Source organism: Osmerus eperlanus, chromosome 5 (genome assembly GCF_963692335.1).
Source record: "Osmerus eperlanus chromosome 5, fOsmEpe2.1, whole genome shotgun sequence".
NCBI lineage: Eukaryota > Metazoa > Chordata > Actinopteri > Osmeriformes > Osmeridae > Osmerus > Osmerus eperlanus.
Genome location: NC_085022.1, coordinates 19984244 through 20009079, shown reverse-complemented (window position 1 = coordinate 20009079; position 24836 = coordinate 19984244). Strand labels below are relative to the sequence as shown.

The 24836-nt window shown below is 39.2% G+C and overlaps 5 protein-coding genes across 9 annotated transcripts; 2 read left to right on the top strand and 3 right to left on the bottom strand.

Moving 5' to 3' along the window:
- Positions 1-769: 769 nt before the first annotated feature.
- LOC134021530 (UDP-glucuronosyltransferase 2A2-like) lies at positions 770-2398 on the bottom strand. Its single transcript, XM_062462468.1, has one exon. It carries the CDS (start codon positions 2391-2393, stop codon positions 801-803), a length of 1593 nt encoding a protein of 530 aa, XP_062318452.1. The 5' UTR covers positions 2394-2398; the 3' UTR covers positions 770-800.
- Positions 2399-5296: 2898 nt separating this feature from the next.
- si:ch73-330k17.3 (IGFBP domain-containing protein) lies at positions 5297-7191 on the top strand. Its single transcript, XM_062460835.1, has 4 exons — positions 5297-5624; positions 6045-6132; positions 6229-6424; positions 6832-7191. Exons 1-4 carry the CDS (start codon positions 5297-5299, stop codon positions 6889-6891), a joined length of 672 nt encoding a protein of 223 aa, XP_062316819.1. The 3' UTR covers positions 6892-7191.
- Positions 7192-7512: 321 nt separating this feature from the next.
- On the bottom strand, positions 7513-11326 carry parp16 (poly (ADP-ribose) polymerase family, member 16). Its single transcript, XM_062462475.1, has 7 exons — positions 11173-11326; positions 10374-10570; positions 10131-10268; positions 9588-9794; positions 9227-9398; positions 8972-9113; positions 7513-8443 (listed from the first exon to the last, which is right to left on the bottom strand). The coding sequence occupies exons 2-7, from the start codon at positions 10560-10562 to the stop codon at positions 8308-8310; spliced, it is 984 nt and encodes a 327-aa protein (XP_062318459.1). The 5' UTR covers positions 10563-10570; positions 11173-11326; the 3' UTR covers positions 7513-8307.
- A 495-nt stretch (positions 11327-11821) lies between these two features.
- On the top strand, positions 11822-15926 carry scamp5a (secretory carrier membrane protein 5a). The gene is made up of 7 exons (XM_062462476.1): positions 11822-11997; positions 12908-12988; positions 13347-13466; positions 14319-14475; positions 14580-14681; positions 14938-15055; positions 15266-15926. Exons 2-7 carry the CDS (start codon positions 12982-12984, stop codon positions 15452-15454), a joined length of 693 nt encoding a protein of 230 aa, XP_062318460.1. The 5' UTR covers positions 11822-11997; positions 12908-12981; the 3' UTR covers positions 15455-15926.
- Positions 15927-17845: 1919 nt separating this feature from the next.
- Positions 17846-24548, bottom strand: LOC134021531 (ubiquitin-conjugating enzyme E2 Q2-like). Of its 5 annotated transcripts, none has more exons than XM_062462472.1 (13): positions 24331-24547; positions 23233-23337; positions 22754-22876; positions 22612-22668; positions 22389-22532; positions 22168-22252; positions 21987-22047; positions 21786-21876; positions 21643-21701; positions 21205-21253; positions 21020-21115; positions 20780-20846; positions 17846-20692 (listed from the first exon to the last, which is right to left on the bottom strand). In XM_062462472.1, exons 1-13 carry the CDS (start codon positions 24487-24489, stop codon positions 20661-20663), a joined length of 1128 nt encoding a protein of 375 aa, XP_062318456.1. In that variant the 5' UTR covers positions 24490-24547; the 3' UTR covers positions 17846-20660. The 5 variants fall into 5 exon arrangements, with proteins under 5 accessions (XP_062318456.1, XP_062318457.1, XP_062318454.1 ...); XM_062462473.1 differs by having other exon boundaries at positions 22389-22529; XM_062462470.1 differs by having other exon boundaries at positions 22374-22532; positions 24331-24546.
- Positions 24549-24836: the final 288 nt, after the last annotated feature.

Below are 24836 nucleotides of genomic sequence, written 5' to 3'. Positions count from 1 at the left end.
AGGAAATCCAGGAAATCAACAACACTTATGAGATGACATGATTTTACTGGTCATCTTTTGTTAAATTGCAGAGGATGCAAAGATCAGGTTTTCTACATTTCTACATAATACCTCCAGACTGCAGTTTGAATGTGTTTGCGGCAGTGACGTCCTGTTTAACCCAACCTGTAACTCAAACATGGACATGATACTTTTATGACAAAAAACTGATACTCATTACTTATTATTTTATTGTAGTTCTCGAAATTCTCTGTCTGTGACAGACTTTTGAATATCACAAAATACAGTAAGAAAATGTACATAAGATATACAAGACAATCAATAAAATCTTTTTTCCTATATTTTGATCAATACTTCCAGTTGTGTTTAGGTTCCTTAATCAGAAATTAGGGTAAGAATATACCTTTCAAGATTTGTATGACATGGTATTTTGTACTGCATTTCAAATATCACACAATTAAGATCATTATAAACAAAACTGTATAAAGATGCATTACCTTTGCGGTACAGTTCCTTTCCATTGTAGTCAATTGATGATCATGGAGATCATGAAAGAGCCAAACATTAAGCATGTACAATTTTAAACAATTTTACCGACAGAAACCCTGGTCCAATAACAATGGTGTGATGAGTTCATACTCATCATTTTTTATTACCCCTCCTTGTGAATATAATTTCTGATCATGTACTATCTCGGTGGTATTATTATCAATTGTATTATGAGAATACACTAATATGTCAAAAGGCAAAATTCTGCCCATGTATTTCTTTCTCTGTCAATAACTGCAGGTTTGATTTTGTCATTCATGTTTCACTTTCCTTGTACAAAAAATAACTTTCCACAAAAACTTTACGATTGAAATGCCTGCTAGTGTCGCAAACAATATCACTCCCAGAAGAGTCACAACCACATCCATAGAGTTATAAACGATCCAGGACAGTTTGCTGGCCTGTGTCCTCAGGTGAGGAGCACCTTTATGTCTCATGACATACTCGATCCAGAACACAGCTCGGTCCAGTGGTTTGATTGGCTGGTCCCTGTGCAGCCTTGAAAGCCTTTGCATATTCTCCCTATAAGATGGCTTGTATAGGACTTCCTTTAAGGCTGACAGGAAGGTGTTCCGGTCTAATGTGGAAAAGTCCACTATGGTAGCAGCTCCCTTTGCACTCATTCTGGAAAGGTTATCTGGCTGATCGAAAACAAGAGGCAGTCCCACCAAGGGAACACCATGGTAGATGGCCTCCTGAACACCATTTGTGCCTCCATGGGCTACAAAGAGCCTTGTTTTGGGGTGTCCTAGCAGGTCATTCTGTGGCAGCCAGTCCACAAGTAAGGTGTTGTTACCCAGGTTAATGGGTCTTGGTCCAATGTACCTCCAGATGACCTTCTGGGGGACTTCAGCAAAAGCTGCTGCAATTTCCTCAGTTACATCCAAAGGAAGCTGTCCCACTATCGTACCTAAGGACATCACAATGAGCCCATGCTCCCCGGAGCTCTGGACGAACTCCTCTAGATCTTGAGGCAGGGGCCTGGCAGGCTTGCATTGAAATCCAGCAATGTAAACAAAGTTTGGCATGGTAGGACGAGGAAACTCAAAGACAAAATCATTCCTCATCAGCCAGATATCAGCTTCCTGGAAAAACCATGAATAATCTACATCAGGACCAAAGTAGCGGTGGACTAAAGGTTTATAATTAGGTTCAGTTATTGAGGCCATCGTGTAAGTCCCCATTGTATAAGCCAAAATATTTATGACCCTTTGAGGGAAAGTCATCTTGTCAGTCAGTTGTGTTGCAGTGAAAGGACAATATGAGAGAGGTGATGGGGCAGAAACAAAATGAGCTTCACCTTGAATTGTCCATCTGACGTTGAACACAAGAGGGATGCGGAGATGATGAGCCAACATTGTTCCCCCTCCGATGCTCGGATCTGTTAAAACCACATCAAACTCAGCTTTCTGGAGAAATTGAATAAGCTCTTCGTTTTCAAATATCTCAACGACCATTTCACTCATCCTCTTGTGGAACTTGAAGAACTGCTCGTGTACCTCCATCTCAATTTTGATACGAGACCAAATCTGGGACAAAAAAGACAATCCTTGTCTTTGTATATCCAGTTGTCGGGACACAAATGTAGAAAAGAATTCCTCTTCAAATCCACCTGTGTTGGGAATGGTGATAGATGTGTAAAAAGAGGACTTCTCCTTAATGTACCAGTTATCTTCAGGCCGTATCAATGTAATCTCGTGGCCTTTGGAGTGTAGCTCTTCTATGAGGACTTTCATGTTCACCCAGTGACTCCCATCCAATGGGAACACTAGAATCTTCCCTCCATCAATAGTGGGCATCATGCTGAGCAGCACTGTACATATAACTAGGGTTGGGTCATACATCTCAATCCTGCAATAGAAATGCACTAAACTACAAGGGAGAAAAGGATCATTTTTAGAGCAATATGTTTCTTTTCAAATTGAATTTTACAATGGTATGTTTTTAAATCTGTAATGCAACACTGATTACATTACGATCACATCTAGGTTGAAGAACATCTAGCTGTATAAATTCTTTCAAAGCGTGATGTTTTTTGTTGACCTGATACAAACATATACACAGTATCTCATTTCCATATTATGTTTTCCCTCTTTCCTGCACTTTAAATTGTATAGAAATAATCAAATGTTAACTTCTGAAATGGCAGTGCCTACTGTATGACAGTCTTGTACATGTAAAAACAATGACTACTTAAAAACAATTAGAACAACTAGTACTCAATAAAAGCTGTACATGGCAGCCACCTTTTGACAATTTCTAATCACTCATCTATTTGTCACACACAAATACTACCTGAATTTTTTTATGTTGTCCTAGTGCTAACACAGAGGAAGTAACTTAAGAAGAGTTGGTGTTATCAACTGGTTAAAGTTTTCATAGTCACATCAGTTACATAGCCAACCTTTATCCAACTCAATGATAACATAGGGCTTCTTAGCTACACACACACACACACACACACACACACACACACACACACACACACACACACACACACACATTAGGTGTATTAGCTGGTGAACAGGTGGTGGACGTAACAACTCTGTTTTGTTTATGTCCGGACGTTTGGGGCATAAATATGCTGTCAACTCAACTTCTACGCAAGGGTTATTAATATGGAACAATACGAAAGTTGAGTTAATAAATTATCCTGCCTTACTGTTAGTGAAGAAAGTGTTTGTTTCGTAAGGACACACAACAGTTTATCACGTCCAACTAAATCAGATTTAAGTTCAACAACAGCATTTTGAAATCAGCATTCTGAGGTAATGTGTTATACTCAAAATGTTAAACTTACCAATAAAGTCCTCAAATAACCTCAAAGCTACTAGTTATCCAGCCTCCCGTCAAATATACTATCTTCTTGAGGGATATAGAGTTAAACAATGATTCTTTGTGAGAGCAAGAAAGGGTGTACTCCTTCCCTCTGAAAACCACACGACAACTGTAAGAATTCAGTTACACCTAATCTTTGAGTCCATACACAAAGCTGACGAGTTGTGGAATTGAAGTACGATTCTGGTGTGGTGATTACAAAGGAACAGAAGTTTGACCATTCATATGTGTAGATAATCCCTGTGTTCACTATACCTCAGGTCCAAGGACGCCTAGTTGTGTAACATTTTTGAAAACCGTAAGCTGAATGTTGTTATAGGGCAAAGTTGACCTCCTTTTCTGATGTAAATTGTTCTTGTTTACATCTTATGTACAGTATCTTGTTTCTTGTAAATGTTTAATTGTGCATTTTAGGGAAATAAATGTTCCTTATACTAATGTTCCCAGAATCTCAACCTTTGCAAAAACACATAACTGAGCTGTTGCCATCGGTGGTAAATTATTCTCTTATCTGGTCAGTATGTGCACACTACCAGCTTGTGCTTGTTTGGAAAAAAAATTCAGAAAGAAGTTGTTCACTGCTTAAATACACTGTGTAGTTTATCTTTTCATATTGTATGATGAAATTACTTCATTTGACACACCGGCACCCAAGAACACTGACAACAGGGATAGTGTTTCAATTAATCTCACTGAAGAACTTGCACGAACTGTGATGCTCCGCCCCAGAGCGCTAGTATTGACCAATTTATGTTGTTCACCGTCCTGTGTTTTGTCAAAGGACAGTGTAGTTTTCCTGTTTTTCCTGTTTTCCCTGGCCCATACTAGTCCCCTCAATGCACGGTTGAATAATTTGGTTTGCTGGGATATACCGAACAGAAATTACATGGGGGGTGCATTTATGGGCAGGGCTGGAAATGCATTTAAGGGCAGGGCTGTATTATGTCTTGCCAGGAAATGCACCTCATGCTAACTCTGACTAGGAAAGGGCCACATGCATGAAACTTACTCTGTTTACTCATACTAATCCCCTCAATGTAGAGTAAGAATCATTTGATGCTGGGATATACAGAACAGAAATTACATGGGGGTGCATTTCCAAAACGTCCCCTCATTAGACTCAGGTGTGTTGGAGCAGGGAAACATCTAAAACATGCAGGAGGACAGTGGGTTCCGAGGACGAGGGATGAGAAACACTGATTTAAAGTATACATGCTGTTTTTACTATTTGATAATGATAATAATATGCATGCATTTAATGGATAATCAATCGTTTTTTGTGGAATTGAGTTCTGTAGTAATGTATTTCATAAAGATTTCTGAAATGTAAAGATTTTCTTGTGGTAACGATTTTACTTTTATATTTTGAGTGGTTGAAAACATTGATTCACTGAGAGCAGGCCACTAGTTCAATGCCTGCTCGACAAAATAAAGATTTGTTTGACAATTTATGGCACTTTTATTTGGGGCTATTCTATTGTACAGTAGGCTCGCAGACTTGAGGGTTTATCAGATATCTTGCCATGTCTTAATCTTGTCCTTTTGTTCTAGCAAAAACAGGTCATTATCTGATCAGACTGAATTGCCCCTTTCGATATTTATGTGACTCCTATTACAAAGGGACCGGTCTTCACACCTGGACCAAACTTATCTAAAAGTGTTCAAAAGAAAGAAATATTGGAAAACAAAAGAAAACAACAAAGAGATTGCAAAGATAAGACTTGGGGATGATTAACAGCACATTTAGACAACACACACTTACTGTGTTACCACTTCATCCATTGGCTGTCAATGGGGGTGGAGGTATGGAAGCTCATAAACTTGCAAGGTTCTGCCAGTGACGTTTACCCAAGGACCGACTTATAAAAGTCTGGTTTTCCTACTTTGAAACAGCTACAACAAGTAAATGATGTGGATGCTCTTGGTAGTGGGTACCTTTTTGGGGTTAGGGTTAGGGTCAGAGAGCCCTTCCCCCAGGGTCCAGACCCTGCACAGCCTTCACTGCCCATCGTGTGAACGTATTCACTGTGCTCCACGCAGGGCCCTCAAACTCCAGTGCAAGGGTGGTGTCACGACCGGCATCTGCGGGTGCTGCCCGGCGTGTGCCCGGACAGTCGGGGAGAGTTGTGGAGGAACGTGGGACTATCTGGGCAAGTGTGACAAGGGTCTGGTGTGTGTTTACCAAGAGTCCACTGATGGCAAACCAGATGCAGAGCAAAATGGAATCTGTAAAGCAGGTAACAACATTTTCTTCAAAGTTGCAGTGGAAACCAGAAGAGTACCATTGAAAGTATTTCAAAATGATTTCTTATGATAATGAATCATCAGCTTCCATGCTTCTCCTTCAGGCATGATTCTTAACTTTAGTAGTTTAATATGCAAATTGTGCATTATTGCACTGATTTATGAGCTGTGAAAAATGATGGTGCGGTCAAAGCTTCCTTTGATTCAAGAGCACTTTCTCTAAACAGTTAAACCATAATTACACCTCTTATCTTGCCCATGTAAGATGTCTTCTCCATAGACATGCCATTGACACACAATTGTCAAGTAATAAATGTATTATTTATAATTACACTTACCAGGTTTAAGATCATTCTTCTCCATACATTTCCATTCAGAATTAGTGTATTTTTCATTGCATGTTTTCGCTCTAGCTCTTGAGTCCCTGGATGTGGAGAGCTGTCGCCCAGAGTGCACCTTGGAGTACTGCCAGGCCAACCCCTCCGAGATCTGCTCAGCCAGGTGGGTGTTTGCAGACAGGAACAGATCACAAAACCATTTTATTTCCCACAAAGTGTCTTAGTATCATGGTAAAACAAGTCTGTGTGTCTGCTGTAGGTCAGTGTTGCTGGAGAAGCAACATTGCCACGGCCCTTGTCAGCACACCTCCTGCTCCAGCTGTGTAGTGCTAAGACCCCCATCCTGCTCCCAAACATGCCCTCCCTCGGACCCGTCCTGCCTGCATCGTTTTGGGAGGTGTGTTCACAACCACATGCTAGCCCCCCATAACCCTATCTGCCACCAGAACCTGCAGGTGAGTGTCTTACCAAACCCATCTCACTGTTTGTCAGGGAGTCAGTCACGGGAGTCAGGTGGCTGAGCGGTGAGGGAATCGGGCTAGTAATCCGAAGGTTGCCAGTTCGATTCCCGGTCATGCCAACTGATGTTGTGTCCTTGGGCAAGGCACTTCCCCCTACTTGCCTCGGGGGAATGTCCCTGTACTTACTGTAAGTCGCTCTGGATAAGAGCGTCTGCTAAATTACTAAATGTAATGTAAATGTTTGCTTCTTTCTCATGTTTTATCGCAAGCACTATTTTTTTTTACTATTAATATGCTTATTTGCACTCTTGGCCAACTTGACGTTCCTTAGATTTCAGTGGAACCCTCCTAGTCACATGCTATGATTATGAAGTCGTGTTTTCCCTCTCTTTTCTCAACAGACAAATATTCAAGGACACTTTCTCTGCTTCGTGCCCGCCTGCCCAAATGCAGTAAACTGATGCTTTGCGACTAAAGAAAAGTCCTAGTAGTGAACCTTCACTGAAATGTAGCAGTAAAACAGATGGCAGCTATTTTTCTAAACTGTATTGGTATAACTTGATAATGACTTATGCATTGATCTACTTTCAAATGAATTTGTACACTTATCATGAACAGAATTAGACAGTTTTACAATATCATAGTATTATCCTTTTATGTAGCCCTCATACTTGCCAAATTGAGTGTAGACTTGCAATGTGTGCTGTTATTTCATTGTTTTGTGTTTATCACAACTGCAACTAAACTCTACTTGACCTTTACTACAACTGTCTGAGCTTCATTAAACGTAGTTTCTACAGAAGAGGGATTCTCACATTTCAATAAAATATTCCCCATTAAACAGTGTTCCCCAGAACAGTCTCACACAACCAATAGTTACTGAATAACAGACCGTTTATGAGCCTGCAATTACAAAACTAGCACCAGACAGGTAACAATAGGCAGGTTTGTTCTCTCTCTCCTTCAAATCTTCATATAAACATGTTTTTTGTTTGTACATCTTTTATCAGAGAGAAAAAAGGTAACGTTATTTTGCAGCTAACTTGAATGCATGATGTATGCTTGAAAAGGAAAAGGCACCTTTTAGTTCAAAGATTTATTATTCAAGAAATATATCTGTGATAAGGGATCCAAAAGCATACGCTATATGAACATAAACGTGACTGACCTTAACAAGAAATCCTTAGAGGAGTTTTCCTTCCATTTCAATACAACATGTATAATAAATACAATGAACTTAAAATGTACGGTGAGAATTTAGTCACTATACCCTCTATGGTTCAAGAAAAAAGAAAAACCTGTGTTCAATAAATGCAGGCAATCAAAAGGCCAAAAAATATATAGAAATGGGCTGATTCCACTGACTTTCTCGTTTGAAATAAGTCACATGGTGCATCAGACTCCAGACACCAGAAACACATAGAACATCATATAAAGGAGTCCAGAAGTGATAATAGTGATAAAGTCTCAGCTGTATCAATCATACTGAAATAAAAGGCGTAGCTAGATTAATCCCATTGTTAATATATTTAATGATTAATTCCTAAGTATGGTAGGTACAGTACACCTAACCAAACCCTTCATACTTATATCCTTATGCAGGTCAACGTATTGTGCCGTGTCGATTATATTTAGCTGCATCCCTCTAAAATCTAACATACAGATTTCTCATTTTTGGGTCTAGTCTTAATATTCTGCTGAGTTTTTTTTAAATGAAATTGGTGGTTTTAATTTACATGATGAGATCATCTGAATATGTTGCAGTGATAACAGTAAATGTATGAAGAAAAACTGAGTTAGAATGGTATGTCCTCTTGTCTTTCTGGCTTGATTGTCTGTGTAAGGCAAGGCACTGAGGAGGAATGTCCTCTGTTGTGTCACCGGAACAGTCTTTGCCAAAAGGACAGGAAGGTGGTGGAATTGAAGGCACCGATGAATATGAGCAACAGAAGATAGAGGCTCATCATAATGGCAAAATGATGTCTGACTAACCATGAGGTGCCGCGGGAATGTCTGAAATCAAACCGACAGAAACATCAACAATACTGCTCCTTAACGTTAAATTGTATTCTTTTAACAGATGCTCTTAACCAAAGTGACTTACACATCCTGCAAAATGAAAGTACAACAAAAGATCAAGGATCATAAGTGTATAGTTCTACTTATTTTTGTAGTCAGAGTCAAGTCTGTACGTATTAGCCATATTGCTAAGGTACCTCATCTCAGCTACCAGGCACATTGAACAAAGAAGACTACTTTAGTGCAACAATCAAATATTGATTGTATGATTGTAATATTGATTAACATAAACATTAATACCACCATGCAATAATAACATTTAAACTCCTCAACTACAGTCAATTACAGAAGTGCCTATACAGGCCTTCCAACTGAAGTATTACACTTTGGATTGGGATGGGATAACATAATGTCTTAAATGACACCTAGTCTGTGCTTCTCATGTATCAATTTTACTCTCCTAAGTACGCCTGGTATTAAAGGAGTATTACACTGTTCTATCCAGCTCTAAGCAGGACTCACCTGGACAGGTGTCTTCTCTGAGAGTACACAAACAAGTACTTGACTCTCAGCAGCTGATTGTTGGTGACCACAAAGTACTTCTGAGGGACCTCCCCTCCTTCACTGTTTCTGGCCCGGGAGCGCTGGCGATCAACGGTCTTGTCTGAAACCAGTATAGGGATTTACTGATTTTAAGATCAACACAAACAATCATGCACATGTTGACATGTGGTTCATCTGTTTGTGAAGCAGCTTGCATGTCACTCCTTTGCATACCTTTACTCTTAACCTGGCACTTTACATCTGGGTGATCGATGACTTCACACATGGCAACACAGCTCAGTAGGGGTCCTAGGAGACTTTCCCGCCACCCGTTGCTATGGGGGCTGTAGAGTACAGCCATGCTGAGGTCACTGGTGAGGTAGGTTCCCTCCCCAAACAGTGAGGTCTATAGGAAAGTCACATATAACAGCTGTCAGGCTTCCAATCTCCGCTCTCATTCCATCAGTACCAAAATGTGTTGATTGCCGTCTACAGGCATGACATCATGTGAGACGGGTATTGGGAAATACCCGTCCATACAATGAACATTATAGAAGGACTGATTTTTGTTGTTGTTTACTTTTACAAAACTAACCTTGTTAAGGTGACAGTGTAGCCCATTGTGAATGATAGAATGAAAGTTCTCCAAGCGGCTGCCATGGAATGCATAGAAAATGTCTCGTCCATCTCTTGTCTTCTCAAAGTTTGCCTTCATTTGGTCACAATATTCCAGCTCAAACAGGAAGTCTGGGACAGGCGCAGAAATCCCCTCACTCTCAGTCAGGTTATACAGTTTAGCATACTGTTTCAGTTCAGCAGGCAAGACCAGAGAAATTGGACAAATCAAATAATTTGTGGAAAACATTTGATATATGATTAAGAATTAATTGACATTATTAAGAACTCCCACACAAAAGAATTAGTGGCTAAACAGTTGTTCTCTTGAAATTTGGATGGAATTCTGTAGATCTGTAGATGTATCTGAACAGAACAACAAAGGGAAACTCAAAACTAGCTTTTTTGTGGGGGAGTTCTTATTTAATAATAATTTATTTTGTACAAGTCTGAATACAATAATATGCACCATAATATATGCGGTAAACAGAACAAGGGGGAAATTCAAATGCTTGGCTACTACCTCTTCTTTTTGTAGTGTCTTAACCGCAAAGCTTTTGGAGGAAAGAACCCAGTGAACGAGAGCCAGATGTTGGTCTCCCTCACCAGGCCTCAGCCTCACCAGCTCTCTCAGTCCAGGCAAAGAGCTCACTTCCCTTAACTGGAAAAAACGGAAAAACTAAACAACTACTCATTTTATCTGTGTCCGAAAGCTTTAATAACTCACGCTAGTAAATGTTGTGTTTGAAAATGTGTTATTGCTCACCAACTCATCAAACTCCTTGCTGTCCACACTAATGTATCTAGGTGGAAAAGGTCTTAGCACTGAATCTCGCTTGTAGTTTTGAGCAGCTGCTACAAAAAGGCTGCAGCGCAGGTCTGCCGCTACTGGGTCCCTGTGCAGACAGGAGGACACGAGCTCTCTGACAGCGTCAGCTGGGAGTGGCGGCTGCATTCCCAACACTGAAAACAATTGAGAATAAGGTGTAAACTGACAAATTAACATACATGTACACTGGGGTTAAAACTTTTTTTTTGTATAATCACAAAATCGTGTAGCGAAAGTATAGCCTAGGCCCCCAGCCATCAGAAAAGTCCAGAATCACTATTATCTCTAACTACTCACAAAATAATATGAAAATACACTCTAGACATGCAGCCAGCTATGTAGCTTAAATATTCTAACATCTGATTAGATCCCGTCTCTCTGAAATTACGTTTACCACTACTAAATCACCCTGGTTCGTTAGTTAGATCTAGACTGCTGACATAAAACAAAACCATTTCTAACGTGAAAAAATATCTAGTTATCTAGTTTCCACGATTTTACACCAGAGGCTGGACAAGCTAGTTCCTGCTGCTGCTCTTTCTAGCTGCTGCTCTTTCTACCTTAACAGTTCGCTAGCTAGCATCAGTTTATATAAGAGACAGACAAAACGAAATAAAGACTACGTTCATTAACAGCCAAACCACACGTACTTGCATCATGTTAATGAGAATAAGCAAATAATTAATCAATTTAACACTATGTTATCGATACCTGTATCCCTTACTGACAAACTTACATTTGTTTTAAGCATAGCAAGACATGTTTAGCTTCCTGAGTTGTTTTACTGTCAAAACATCCGGGTATGTTGGCAGCTTATGATGACGATAGCATCCGGAGACTGTGGAGATGTGAGTAGTCCCGGTGTTCTGTCGATTCGTCCTACATTTTACAAGATTTACTTACATACTAGCGCAAACCCAACCCTGACCATGGTGTGCTGGTAGCACAATCTGTGCAGGATAAAATGTTAGGACACCGAACCCATCTCTCTCTCTTGCAGTCTTGGCTATCTCTTGCCAGCTGATACTAGGCTATTAATATGCACGTCCTTTAGTATGAGTAAACGTTTTTGCCCCAAATATCTTTGATGATATCCCTATGCAGTTAGCATTACGGTAATGATGAAAACAAGTCAAGTTCACTCTGAAAAACTGAAAATATGGGAGTTATCTTGGAAATAAATAATATATGTTTTTTTTCCATACTCCATAGTTTGTTAAACCACATACGGCTTTAAATTCAGCACCGCGGAGAGCAGTGGAAAGGCGGGAAAGTGTATAGTGAAATTTGCGAGTAAGCGGTTTTCTTGTTGGTCGGTTCTGGCCAGCAACAAATCCGTTTCCTCAAACCATAGCTTGTGGAATGGTTATGTGCGTAAAGAAGACAAACGTGACGTCACGCGAGGAATCTACTCCCAAACCTCCGCTGGAAGGAAACAGATTTAATCGGCTGTGTTTGCTCATATATGCTCGTTTTAAGCGCTGATTGTTGAAACCGAAGAATTAGTTTAATGCTAAATAAGGACGTTGCAGTGTAACCACTTTGTTTGCAATAAAGTGAGGTAAGGAATACATTCAAAAGTATTATAATTTCATTCATTCACATTCAACTGCATGACGGGGAGTATTATAACCGACTCACTACACAAATAGTCTTACTGTGTTGGTGTATTCGAAAATCTAAAACCAATGTTGCTGCAATAACTGGGTTTGACGTTTTTATAGCGTTCATTTTAAAATACATCATCATCGTGCATTCGTGCTCCTCTGAAGGGCGCTTTCTCCATTGCTAGTCCTCCATTCAACTGTTTAACGTGGAGCATCCTCATCTTTAATATGACATCTAAAATATAATGTATCATGTCCTATCTCATATCGCATTATAAAAAAACAAAAACATTTCCTTTATGCTTCTTTTATGATCAGATTAAGGGCTGGGCTACCATTTTATTTTGATGTTCAGAATGATGTTGAGAAAATGCCCTTCATGATAGCCTCACCTCTAAGGCACATTTTAGACCTAAGGCATTGGTTTTAAAATTCGTTAGAATGCGAATTGTGGAATTTGATAGCATTACATACATTTGGCATAATATTTGACAGAGCAATGGGTAGGATATGTAAAGAGAGTATAGGCAACGCAAAGCGATGAAGGCCTACATGTTTCAGAAGGCCATGTATGCATGGACATTTTTGCAGCTCTGTCGAAATTATGTCAATTCTTTCTTTATTTCCATAATTTAAAGAAGGGATGTAGACTAGGGGCGCATAATGGAAGCGCCTAGTTTCCGCTTGAGTAGCATACCAATGGAGCCTACTCAATCATTTTATGGAATCATTAAATTAGTATTTCCATTATTTGTGTAGCCTGTGTACCCTATATGATTCAAATGCTCTATGATCTTATTGCATAATAAACTTGTATTGCATGCATTTACTGATTTACTAATGCAGTATCTATGTTCTATGCAGTTTTTGTAAACAGCCTTTAAGACTGAGGTTTGTGATACATCTTCCTAAAAGGTGGACCACTGTCAACTGTCACAATGGCAGGTAAGTCCCAGTCCTAATCATGTGATTTTGTGGACCATTTTGAGAATGTATTTTTTTATTTTATGCATCCATATTTACAAACAATAGACGATTAACATGAGTATATTCCTAGACTGTTCGTATAAGCTAACTATGATTTTCATAGATTACAATTCAACTTTTCCATTGCCATTTTAGTTCATGCTTAGTTCACTTAGTTTACCAAACTATTGTATCCAGAGGGTGCTATTGCAATTGCTTACTCATCAGTTACTGTAAGTATGTACACTTGGTTCATATATGCTACCTCTTTAGGTCTTTACAGAACTTTCTTATAGAAATTGTTTTGATATGTAACAACAGTGTTCTTCTATCACAGAAAACAATTTCCCACCCCTGCCTCGCTTCATCCCCTTGAAGCCATGCTTTTATCAAGACTTCAATGAGATCCCAGATGTACACCGCACCATGTGCAAGAGGCTCTATTATCTATGGATATGTGAGTGTTGCTATGAACGGGGTTGACAGGATTCATTGAGCATCTAAAACCTTCTCTATATTTGGAAGATATATTTATTATAGTTATTACATTATATTTGTGAAATGATTAAGTAATGGTCTCATCTCCATCGCTTAGATTCATTGTGTAATTCAACCCCTCACAAGCAGAAGTTTAGTCTAGCATAGTCTCTCTCTCTTGTTTTACCCAAAACATTATGGGAGGGGAAAACAAGCCTAGCAGGTCTTCTAGTTTTAATGCTACTTGTGTCAAACTAATGTCACCATATGTGTACCGTATCTGATATAGATTGATATTCTTCCACCTTCCACCTGACATTAAAATAAAACTTTTAGCCAATAGTATGACAGCATTTCTCAGTGTCATATCTGTCCCTACCGAATAATTGTTTTCTACAGTATATACCTGACTAGATAACAGGAGCTGATTCTGTCTACTAATGAAATGGATGACACATACAGGATACAGGATACAGACATGTTTCACTGTCACTCTGGTTGGGAATTATTTGAAAAACATATGTAAGTCTTATCTGAAATATAAATAATGGATTAGTTTACCATTAGATGGTGGTGTTTTGTTTAGAAATGGTATTGTGTGTTGAGTATACTAGAGGTAAATGTAGTTTAATTTAGTTTATTATAGATCCCTTGTTAGAGAAGCTTTTCTGGTTGTCTATTTCTAAACAATTTTACACCTTAATTTCTACTCAATTCTATCTGTATTATACTTAGCCTCATCCTTTATGGGTCATATTGATGCACTTTATTATCAAATTATCCAAGTTTTACCTGTCATGTATTTAATTTATTTCCTGTATGTTGTTAACAGTGAACAGTGCAACTTTGGCTGTTAATCTGATTGGCTGCCTGGCATGGATGTGTGGCGGGGGTGGAGCCACTAACTTTGGTATGGCCATTCTATGGCTCATCCTCTTTACCCCCTGCTCCTATGTATGCTGGTTCAGACCCATCTACAAGGCCCTCAAGTACGTACACAGCATTTAGATTAACCTTGTGATTGGCTTCTTTATTTGGTGATTCTTCAGTGTCAACAATTGTGAAAACAGCAACATATTGATATATTCTACAGGACCGACAGCTCCTTCAACTTCATGGCATTCTTCTTCGTCTTCATGGCCCAGGTTGTAATCAGTATCATCCAAACTGTGGGAATCCCTGGCTGGGGAGTGTGGTAAGTCCCACTTTCATTCAGTTTATTATTAGACAACAAAGGGTAGAAAATCTATAATGTATGTGTAATGTGTAGTTTATGTGTGTTAATAGATCAGTTGGCTTAATATCACAGAAATATGATCCCACCGTAGAATTGTCGTAGTTAAACAATTACTGAGCTGTAAGATGTGGTGTGACTGTTAATTTGGAGGCATATTCCTTTGCACAGTAAGCTTACTATCCTGAATTAACCTTTAGTTTTTCTTCCCCACCAGTGGCTGGCTGGCTACCATCACCTTCTTCAGCACAAACGTTGGCTCGGCTGTGGTCATGCTGATCCCCACCATCATGTTCACTGCTGTGGCAGTGCTGTCCTTCATTGCCCTCACTAAGGTACGACAAAATCTCCCGTTAAACTAGAACTGTTCGTTTACTTACTGACCTTAGTGTGATCAGCGATGCGGTAAGACTGGGGTTCTCCAAGTGATAAGGGGCCTCATCGAACGGGATCACAGTAGACTCATTATCACGAGTGCTCGGATGATTCTGATTTCACTCGTTGTAACATGACTATCCCACACATTTGTACTCGGTTATCTGAAGGTCCACAACTTCTATCGTGGAAGTGGAGGTAGCATGAGCCAAGCCAAGGATGAGTGGGCTTCTGGGGCTTGGAAGAACCCGCATGTCCAGGCAGCTGCTCAACAGGCAGTCGTGGGGGCCGCTCAGGGAGCAGCGCAACAGCAACAGTACTCAGCAGCACCCACCTACAACTATGACGAACCGATGTAGGGCACTGAGGAGATGGAGAAGTGAGTACAAGGAGGGGAGAGACAAAAAGGGATGATCATGAGAACAGAGATTTAGGTGCCCTATATATATGAATTGGGTTTTAATTAGAACAGATCATGAAAGACACGGTTTTTTGTTCTGCAATGATACGAGTGATAAGGCTTTAGACAACACGACTTACCCCTTTTCTTAAAACAATTAGGACAATATATTGCCATGTCTCATTTTCAATACATGTTAAAGTAACTTTAATTGCCATCACGTTGATTAATATAAATCTGATGAATAATCTCCCTGTAGATGCCACTAATTACAAAAATGGGTCTGATTTTGAAAGTTAATCTTTATTTGTCTTAAGCTCTTAAATGAGGTAAGATTGTAATACTTTATGTATATTTGAGAACCACTTAATACTGTTGCATTACTGTACTATAAGAAACTTATACAAACAGTTATACAAGTTACCATCAGATATACATAACATTGTATCAATTTTTTTTTTTACATCTATCACATTTCTGTCCATATTGAATTTTATATTTCTTAGATTCTCAGGAAATTTGATAGTTGTCCAGTTTGTTTAACCTACCTAACCTTTTACATCAGACATACATGGGACTTTCTGTTCTGTTGCCGTAGAATCTCAAGTTCAGGGCTGTTTCTCATCACTAATGTTGAAGTTTCTCAGCTTTCGCAATTTAGAGGAGCATTGCTATTACGCTGTTAACTATCAGTTAAACAACTACTATGGATCTACATGGATCAAATTAAGCACATTCAGGTTAAAAATTAGGAGTAAAAAACATTAAAAATTAACGAGTAATATTTTAATAATAAACTACTTTTGCCGTTAAATGGCATACATAAACACTTTCAAAATGTAGTCTTACTGTCCCAATGGAAATATGTACTGTTGTAGATGGACTATCAGTGGTATTGTAAGATGTTATGGATGTTTGTGCCCAATAGTAAATCCTCGCTGTCAACCGAACGACTAATGTTTTTGATTTCTGGATTTTAGACTGTACCAGTGAATATATACTGTGGCTGTCAATGTTTGTACCTGAGTAGATGTGATATGAGCAACATAGAGTACAGTATTATTGCAAACGTTTGTTTTCAAACTGGAATTGGAAGGACCTCCTGTTGTCTTACACTCATTAAGCTCATTATTAATTGTCTGTACAGATGCAACATTCATCTTATTACGGTGCAAAGTTTTGCCATGTATCTTGAATAAAGTGTACTCCTAAATGAATTGATGGATATAACAATGACTATACAGTAATAGGCACATGTGATAATGGAACAGATGTATGCTAGTATTTCTAAACCAGTGAATTGTCCTGTCAGATTGTGTGTTTAAGTTTATTTGTGTCTCAGTCCTTATCTAAAACATTTGTGTAAATACCTCCATTGTGTGTGTATTTTCTATGATGTACGAGAGCGTGTATGAGGCTGTTATTTTCTCTGTTTCTTCATGGCTGTTGGTAATGTGTCTGAAAATCATATAGTGTGCTTATTCAAATTATTGAGGAATTGTGTTTCTACACTGGAATAACTTTACTCACAGTACAGTGTGACTCGCATAATTCATGTGCATATTAGCAATATAATTAAGAATACTGTACTAAAGCAGGCAAGTCCAAATATGCAGGGTCAGTAAAGAACAAAATGAACATTCAGCTCATAGAATTAGTGGTCTGTAAAATTAATTATGCTATAGCTACCACAAGACAACGTAATATTGCACCAGCAAACCTACCCATTATCTAAATCCTAATACTTTGCCATGCACATAACATGCACTTGGTGAATAAAGCCTTTTTAAATGTTTAGTATGTACAAAGACACAAACAGAAAAGTTGTCAGTGTATAGTAAGTCATGTGGTTTTGGTGAATTTGTGAATCAGTCCAAACCTTGTGCCATGTGTACAAAAGATGCAGTATGTGTGGTTGTTGATGTTGCTGCCATCTTGCTTATCTTGCAATGTCTGTACACTTGGAGATGAGATGAACAACAGCACATCGAACAGCAATGTTTATTTAATGTTTGTATACTGGTTTACCTTTGCAGCTTTTAAATGCCACTTCTAAACAACCCCACTTCCCCTGATATGTTGTTTCATAAGTATTATGAATTCTAACATAAAAACACTTCAACTTGAGGCAAGGTAATTACATTGATAAAATATATAGTATACATAAGTACATACTGTCATCAGTTGGATTGTACGCAAACACAGGGGGCCTGTCTTTCCTCAAGTCCAAGGGAAACAAACTTTTTTGTGTATTATTATTTTCCTGAAGAATAAAACGTTGTTGCAATTTGTGTCCTAAAATATTTCATCTACTACAAATCATACATTTAGAAAGATAATCAAACACCCAAAATCTTAAAATTCTTTATTCATAAACTTGATGCAAGTTTACTAATTGCTGTACATGTTCAAAATGTATCTTAAAATGGAAAGAAAAATAAAACCAAAGCATGCCAATGGTGCAAAACTTGATAATCTGTTCACCATATGTTGGTGCCAGGAACAGAAATTACAATTGGGATAGATTAACTTTTTCAATACACTGTCCAGTTAGAGAAGCGTGCAAATCTATTCACCACAGCAAGACTATCAAAACTGGATGATCTCTTAAACCCACCCCCACTGACTTGACTGCTGGTTAAGTGAGAAATTGTTACATGGCTGTGTCAACAGCTTCCACTAGTTTGTTTGTAATTACACCCTGAACGGATCATGGTTTACCAGTCTTCTATTCCAGGCAGTAACTGGACAAGGCTTTGGAGATGAGCACACCTGTTGGCAAATGTTCATGAGATTTAACCCCTCCCCCCCTTTGTTGGCCCGACAAACTGCAGAACCTGTACGAGTCAAACATTTTACACAATTTATACAATACAGAATTACAGAACAGTTTGCCCAAACATAGAAATATTTTTTATATGGAAGTCTGACATTCCAAACTTGATTTGTGTTATTATGTTGACCTCTCTAGGCACGTTTTTCAATTTGTGCAAATGCCATTCCCGTCAAATGAGGGACATTAACCATCCCTACAAAAAAAACAACAACGTTAGTTCTGTCTGAGGATGAAATTGCTAACTTTAGTTTTGATAGAAGCCAAAGCATTGGGTCGACATCATGCAAATTGGCCCTGTAAAATTGTGTAATCTGACCTACAAATTACAAAACTCACTCTTTTCTGACCACGCATGACATAAAATCAACAGGGACAAAGCCACATTATGAAGCTCTTAACAAAGAAGGTCGTCGTTGAAAATTGAGTAAATAGGAAAGGAGAAACGCAAAGTATTACAAGGTAATAAACCGAAATGCAGTGTTCATGAGTCAATCCCTTGCAAAGCATACAGTTTGTTAACCTGAGTTTTGCTAGTTAAACACCACATCTTCAGAAAGTGGTAAAAAAAAAAACAACAACAACTGCACAAAGACCTCATAGAACAACAGTCTATTTTCTATTACCATGAAAACTATATAGCACTGAAGTTGTGTATATTTTATGTCAAGAAAATAACTGAATAGTAAGGGCATCCTAAATGTCTGTTAAGAGCAAGTACAGTGATCATTTCCAATATAATACACACCAAACGAGTCATCATAACATATCCTTGGGAAAGGGAAAAAGCCCTGCTCTGTTCATTCTTAATACTCAATTACACTATTTTACTCATCGGCCACACAGGCTAAACGGGTGCTTTGAAATCCTTGACAGAATAAAGTTGCAAGTGTGTTAAGGGGGGGGGGCTACCATAATTACCTTTAAGACTGAGAATGTGTAACAATTCTGCTGCAAGAATGTAGAATAAACTGTACAGATCCACCAATACCACAAATAACTGTACTGTAAGGCTCCTTTGTGTTACAACTAGCTAACCAGTGAACCATGGCTTAGCTGTTTAATTGTACAACCAAACCTGCATGTTCATGGAGAAAAGGCAATACATTAACCATTATACAAGTTATCTAGGAGATCAAACAATAACAGGGGAGGTCAAAATACTCTCAAAATTATTTTACAGACCCATGTTTTGCTCTTATGGCATAGACCAGGGTTCTCCAATCCTGGTCCTCGAGGGCCGCTGTCCTGCATATTTTAGATGTTTCCCTACTCCAGCACACCTGTTTCAAATGAATGGATCGTTATAAAGCTCTGTGGAAGCCGGGTAACGACCCATTCATTTGAATCAGGTGTGCTGGAGTAGGGAAACATCTAAAACATGCAGGACAGCGGCCCTCGAGGACCAGGATTGGAAAACCCTGGCATAGAATAACTACATTCTGGATCAGCGCATCACTACTGCCAAAAGTTACATTTTAGACAGGTGAATCCATTCACAAATGCTGTGTGCAGCTCAGTCTCAAAATAATGCATTGCAAGGATTAAGCTTTACTTTCACAAACATTTGTCTTGTGGTAATTGGGTTAATGGCCTCGTGCTACAAGACAGTGCTAGAATATAGGGACTGTGCTATCCAATCAAATTTCCAAGACCACCCCTGCGCTCTCACCTTTCAGTAACATTCTTATACAAGGATCATAAATCCAGCAAGTATCATTTTCAGAGTACAATATGTTTTACAATGTCTGCAATTTGTACCAGTACATTTTACACAAAATAAGCCATCAATAGAATTTATAGCAGTGGCACATCACTTAAACATCTTCAGTATCCATCTTCCAATTTAAATGATTTCACAAAAGCTTTTGTTAAAATCCATTGCCTTGACTGTAAGAGCTGGCAGCTTGAACTAAAATGAGGATGAGGATACAAACCAGTTTCTCTTTGACTTTGCCCCATCTGGTGTCAGATAGCTACTCACTTTGCGGATGGTTGAGCCCACTTTTTCACGCAGACATGCGGTTTCTTCGCAATTTAAGGGGGGAAAGCTTTTGAGAAAAAATGAGCATATTTAAAGATGTATGACCACTGATGTTCAGCTCCTTCACCTTGATGAATTCGAGGGGGAAAGCAAAGCGAGGGAGGAGTCTCTTTCCCACAGTGGTACAGCCAAATGAGTCTACCGAGTCAACAAGATGGAAGGATTTGTCAGAAGGTTTCCATGAGTACGATGATATACTCCCAGTTAGTCAAAAGAAAGAGAAAAAAAAAAGTTCACAAAAAAAAAAAAGAAAAACGTTTGACCCAAAGACATGTTCCCACTGGCTTCTTATCCATCCTCTTTAGGAGGTGTGTACCAGCCTGGTGAGGGAAAGAAGAAAATACATGTGGACTAACGCACAAAAACAAAGATAATTCCTGCATTATTTTACTGAAACCAACCCGTACCATTCTTTTCATGAATCTGCACAAGGGATTTGTATGACTGTTGTGCTCTTGCAAGATTGTACTGATTCTGAAAGACAATAAAATGCATGGTAGGTTCACAACTTGATATACAGAAAAGAAAGATAGGTTGATCACAGATTGTATGAGACATATCGCTCACCAAACGTGTCACCCAGCATCCAGTACTCAAACGTAATAGTTAACTGTCAAATTATACACATTGTGTTTTTTTTCTGTTACCTTATTGGCTCCAAACTGCACTCTGGCTTTTCCTTTGACTAGGGTAGCATTAATCTGCATGATAACAGACTCTATGGAATAGGCACTGCTCCATCCCTGGTGCGACACACAAAATAACACAAAATCACAATACAGCCACTTTAGGAGTTTGGAGAGTATGCAAAAAGGTTAACAAATAAACAAACCTGTTTTGTGAGCAGTTCCATACACAGGGCTCCTCCACCAAGGACATAACTGGAATGAAATATGTAATGCATGAAGCCAGGACAGTGTCAGTATTGATTATTGAATGTAAAGGTTAATACAGATAAATGTATTTCTTAGATGGTTATCAGCATTATATATTTTACAGCATTGTTTTCCACATTATCAGCATGTTTTCCCTTCTTTGCATAAAAAATTGTCTAGGATCATATATCCATTTTTATTATGGATATATACCAGTTTTCATTTTGCCACACTTTCTTTTAATCATTTACCAGTCTAACTGTTTTAGTCACATTTTAGATACTATGTCTTTGGTATTCAAAAAAGCTTTTACAGAGAGACTTGTCATAATAATGTATGTATGTGGATGTTGTACAACAAGGTGTAAAAAAATTCTAAAGGCATTGAGAGCATACCCTCCAGAGAGCACAGGTGAAACTACTCGTACAAAAGGTGGATCAAAAGGAAAATTATCCTGCCAAAGCAAAACAAGAAAACATTAGTTCAGAAGCTATACATGTCCATGGGTGCTTTTCTAAAGTCACAGAAGACCACTTACTTTATATGCGAAATTTAGTAGAATGTAGTCCACGCCTTCCTTCTCTTTTAAGACCAGCAAGTCACTATGCAGGGGACTGTCTGGGTCTACCCTGTAAAGTACAAGGAACTGGACCTCAGTTGGATTCTAACACAGAGAAGCTGAAAAATATTAGAATGGTTTGTGTGTGTGTGCGTTTGCTTTTAGTACACGAGAACTTACGTCCTTATTTTGACATGCCACTCATATAGGCTGTCACTGACTAGTTCCACTGAATAAATACCTGCAGCAACAACAAAATACATAGGACAAGAAATAAATATTTACACAATAGAGAACCAGTTATGAATAAGTATACCAATAAAAAGGTTGGGGAATCCATTTGTAATAAACTGGCACTTGCCTGTCTTATAACTCTGTGATCTGTAGATCTCCCGGAGTTCCTTCATAAGACGATCAGATGCTTGGACTGAACCAGAGACAGCACCCTGAAATATAACAACAAAATGGGTGGTCAAAACTGCCTGGATATTGATTACAATAATGGAACCACGATATCAAAATGTGCCCAATTACCCCCTCCCCCAAAAAACAAGAAAAGCACCTTACCGAATGAGCACTTACGTTCAAGTGGTCCTGCCTCTGGTTTTTACGAATCTTCTCCAAGATGGCCAGGTTTTCCTTCTCTATTCCATCATCCTCTGACTTCTTCCCATCTACAGGCTCCTCCTCTTTCATCTCATAATGGTCGAGATCCTCGATGTCCTGCTGCCACAGTTCACAGATGAATATTCGCACAGCGGTATCATCCAAACACATGAGGTCATACGACAGTTTAGATAATCACCTCTCCCATCTCTTCTTCCTCCTCCTCTTCAGATGTCACCTCATCTGCCGGCCCGTGCTATCGTGTAGGAGAGACATTATATGGAAAGGCACTGAGAGCATTTGTTTAGCATTATTGACCGATCTGAAATATATGATACTACCTTGCGCTCTGGGTTGATGGGCCCGGCTGGTAGGGGCTGATCAAGCATCTCTACATCAGGATGTTGAGGCAGGTTGTAGAGGCGACAGAGGTCACATATGAGTCGCTTAAGCTGCTGAAGGAGCTGGAAAGTTAAGAAAAATACATTTACATTTGGTCATTTAGCAGACGCTCTTATCCAGAGCGACTTACAGTAAGTACAGGGACAGTCCCCCGAGGCAAGTAGGGTGAAGTGCCTTGCCCAAGGACACAATGTAATTTTGCACGGCCGGGAATCGAACCAACAACCTTCTGATTACTAGCCCGATTCCCTAACCGCTCAGCCACCTGACTCCCTAAAATAGATAAATATGAAGATGTGTTCACATGCTTCACATAACACTGCACAACGATGCACATCAGCTTGGTCAAGGTAGGGCCTATCCATGATTAAAATGATGGTTGGCATGATTCCAAGCCCGTGGCAATCATGTGACTCACCAAAGAGCTGCCTTTCCTTACATCCTCCAAGCGCTCCAACACTTCTGCAAGACTTGGATCATCAGAGTCAACGAACCATATCGGGGATGTTGAGGGATAAGACTCCTGTAGAGGGAGGTGGAAAGCAGATGACTGAATATAGGCTACAACTGAATTACCCCAAGTCATACAGCACTCTCTAAGGACAACCCTTTTGTAAACTCAGGGAATGGCTTGACAGCGAAATTATTGACATTTAGTCTGAAAACACATAGAGGATGAGCAGCAGTCTTTGAGGAAAGTTCCCACGGACTACCATTTTTCAGGATACTGTACATTTTTATAATTTACATAATAAATTTCCCAAATTCAATATAAGCATTGTGCTTGGTCTTGCCCTGTCACCGTTAAAGTAGAGTTGATTAACACAAATACATACATTTGCTAAACAAGGTATTGCTTTACAAAATAATATTTGTTGTCATGGAAGTCTAGCACGCTAGCAACTAGCCAGTAAGCTACATGTAAACAAATAGCCTAAATCAGCTGGCTATGAAAGCTTTAGGCTAGCCAACGGACCTAGTCAATTTGATATGTAATGCCATGCATTGTTTGACGAATATTCCTTGTGCAATTGTCTGTTTATATGTAAAAAACAAACAAAACAAGTACTAGTAATAAATGTACAACATGCATCGTTAGCTAGGGAGAAGCTAGCTAAGATGGGGTTGCTTGATGGTAATCTATGCTGAGTGAGTGTAGCTGACGCTATGCAGAAATTGCCTTGCTAGGTTAGCTAGTAGCCAGCTAACTACGCTACCTAGGCTAGCCTTGTGGGCAAGTTAGCTCGCCAGCTAGGTAACATTTCTTGCAAGACAAGACACAAACTACTTAACAGGCTGGATAAAGTTCACATTTTTTGCAGAATGTGTCTGTCTCTGATATTCTGATAAATAGTCAACGCTACGGTAAACTAGGAAACAAGCTGGAGTGTTTGTTGGTTTCTCTGGTGTTGATCTGAATTCCGAAATCGTCATTTTTGTCGCTTCCTATTAGCTAGCGAGTACCAGCAAACCCTGTGTTTGGTCTACTGAGCTAACGAAGCTGGCCTGTTCTTACCGTGATGTTGCAGTGTATTATCAGCAGCTTTTCCCCTGTTACATTGAACTGACAACTAAGCTCATCAGGCTTCCAGTCAATGATTCTGAATCGTTCGTGATTTGGGTCAAAAATTGACTCCAAAAACTTCAATTCGGCCTTCAGCCCCGAAACCGACATCTTCCACTCATCTCAAGCCAGGCCGCGGGGGAGGGGGGAAGTAGAGGCAGAATGCGACCGCGCAGTTGGGTCTGAATCTCGCACGTTAGCGTGAGAGCAACAACAAAGAATAGGCAAAGGGAAAATAATCTATTACACCAGACCCCCGCCCCCCCCCCCCTCGTTTTAAAATAAAAATATTAAAACAACTAATATCTAATGGTCATTTTTTTTCTATTGCCATTTTTCTCAATTCCAACATACAAACTATCAGGTAACACGCCTGTCATTTTTTTTTTTATAAAACAAGTCACGTGTATAGCTCTCAACCAGGTAGGATATTCATAGACCCCCCTATTATACCTCTG

Bases quoted from the DNA above. Each gene is read 5' to 3' on its own strand.
- LOC134021531 (XM_062462470.1), bottom strand. From the start codon at position 24,489: ATGTCGGTTTCGGGGCTGAAGGCCGAATTGAAGTTTTTGGAGTCAATT. The intron at 22,533-22,611 runs GTGATTATCTAA...GAACTGTGGCAG, and splicing joins AGGAAGAAGAGATGGGAGAG to CAGGACATCGAGGATCTCGA. The intron at 22,253-22,373 runs GTAAGGTGCTTT...GTTATATTTCAG, and splicing joins TGAACGTAAGTGCTCATTCG to GGTGCTGTCTCTGGTTCAGT.
- si:ch73-330k17.3 (XM_062460835.1), top strand. From the start codon at position 5,297: ATGTGGATGCTCTTGGTAGTGGGTACCTTTTTGGGGTTAGGGTTAGGG. The intron at 5,625-6,044 runs GTAACAACATTT...TTTTCGCTCTAG, and splicing joins AAATGGAATCTGTAAAGCAG to CTCTTGAGTCCCTGGATGTG. The intron at 6,133-6,228 runs GTGGGTGTTTGC...TGTCTGCTGTAG, and splicing joins TCCGAGATCTGCTCAGCCAG to GTCAGTGTTGCTGGAGAAGC.
- parp16 (XM_062462475.1), bottom strand. From the start codon at position 10,562: ATGCAGCCGCCACTCCCAGCTGACGCTGTCAGAGAGCTCGTGTCCTCC. The intron at 9,795-10,130 runs GTAGTAGCCAAG...GAACTGAAACAG, and splicing joins AGACACTACAAAAAGAAGAG to TATGCTAAACTGTATAACCT. The intron at 9,399-9,587 runs GTTAGTTTTGTA...ACTTTCCTATAG, and splicing joins TACACTGTCACCTTAACAAG to ACCTCACTGTTTGGGGAGGG.
- scamp5a (XM_062462476.1), top strand. The intron at 13,467-14,318 runs GTGAGTGTTGCT...TGTTGTTAACAG, and splicing joins GCTCTATTATCTATGGATAT to TGAACAGTGCAACTTTGGCT. The intron at 15,056-15,265 runs GTACGACAAAAT...GGTTATCTGAAG, and splicing joins CCTTCATTGCCCTCACTAAG to GTCCACAACTTCTATCGTGG.
- LOC134021530 (XM_062462468.1), bottom strand. From the start codon at position 2,393: ATGTATGACCCAACCCTAGTTATATGTACAGTGCTGCTCAGCATGATG.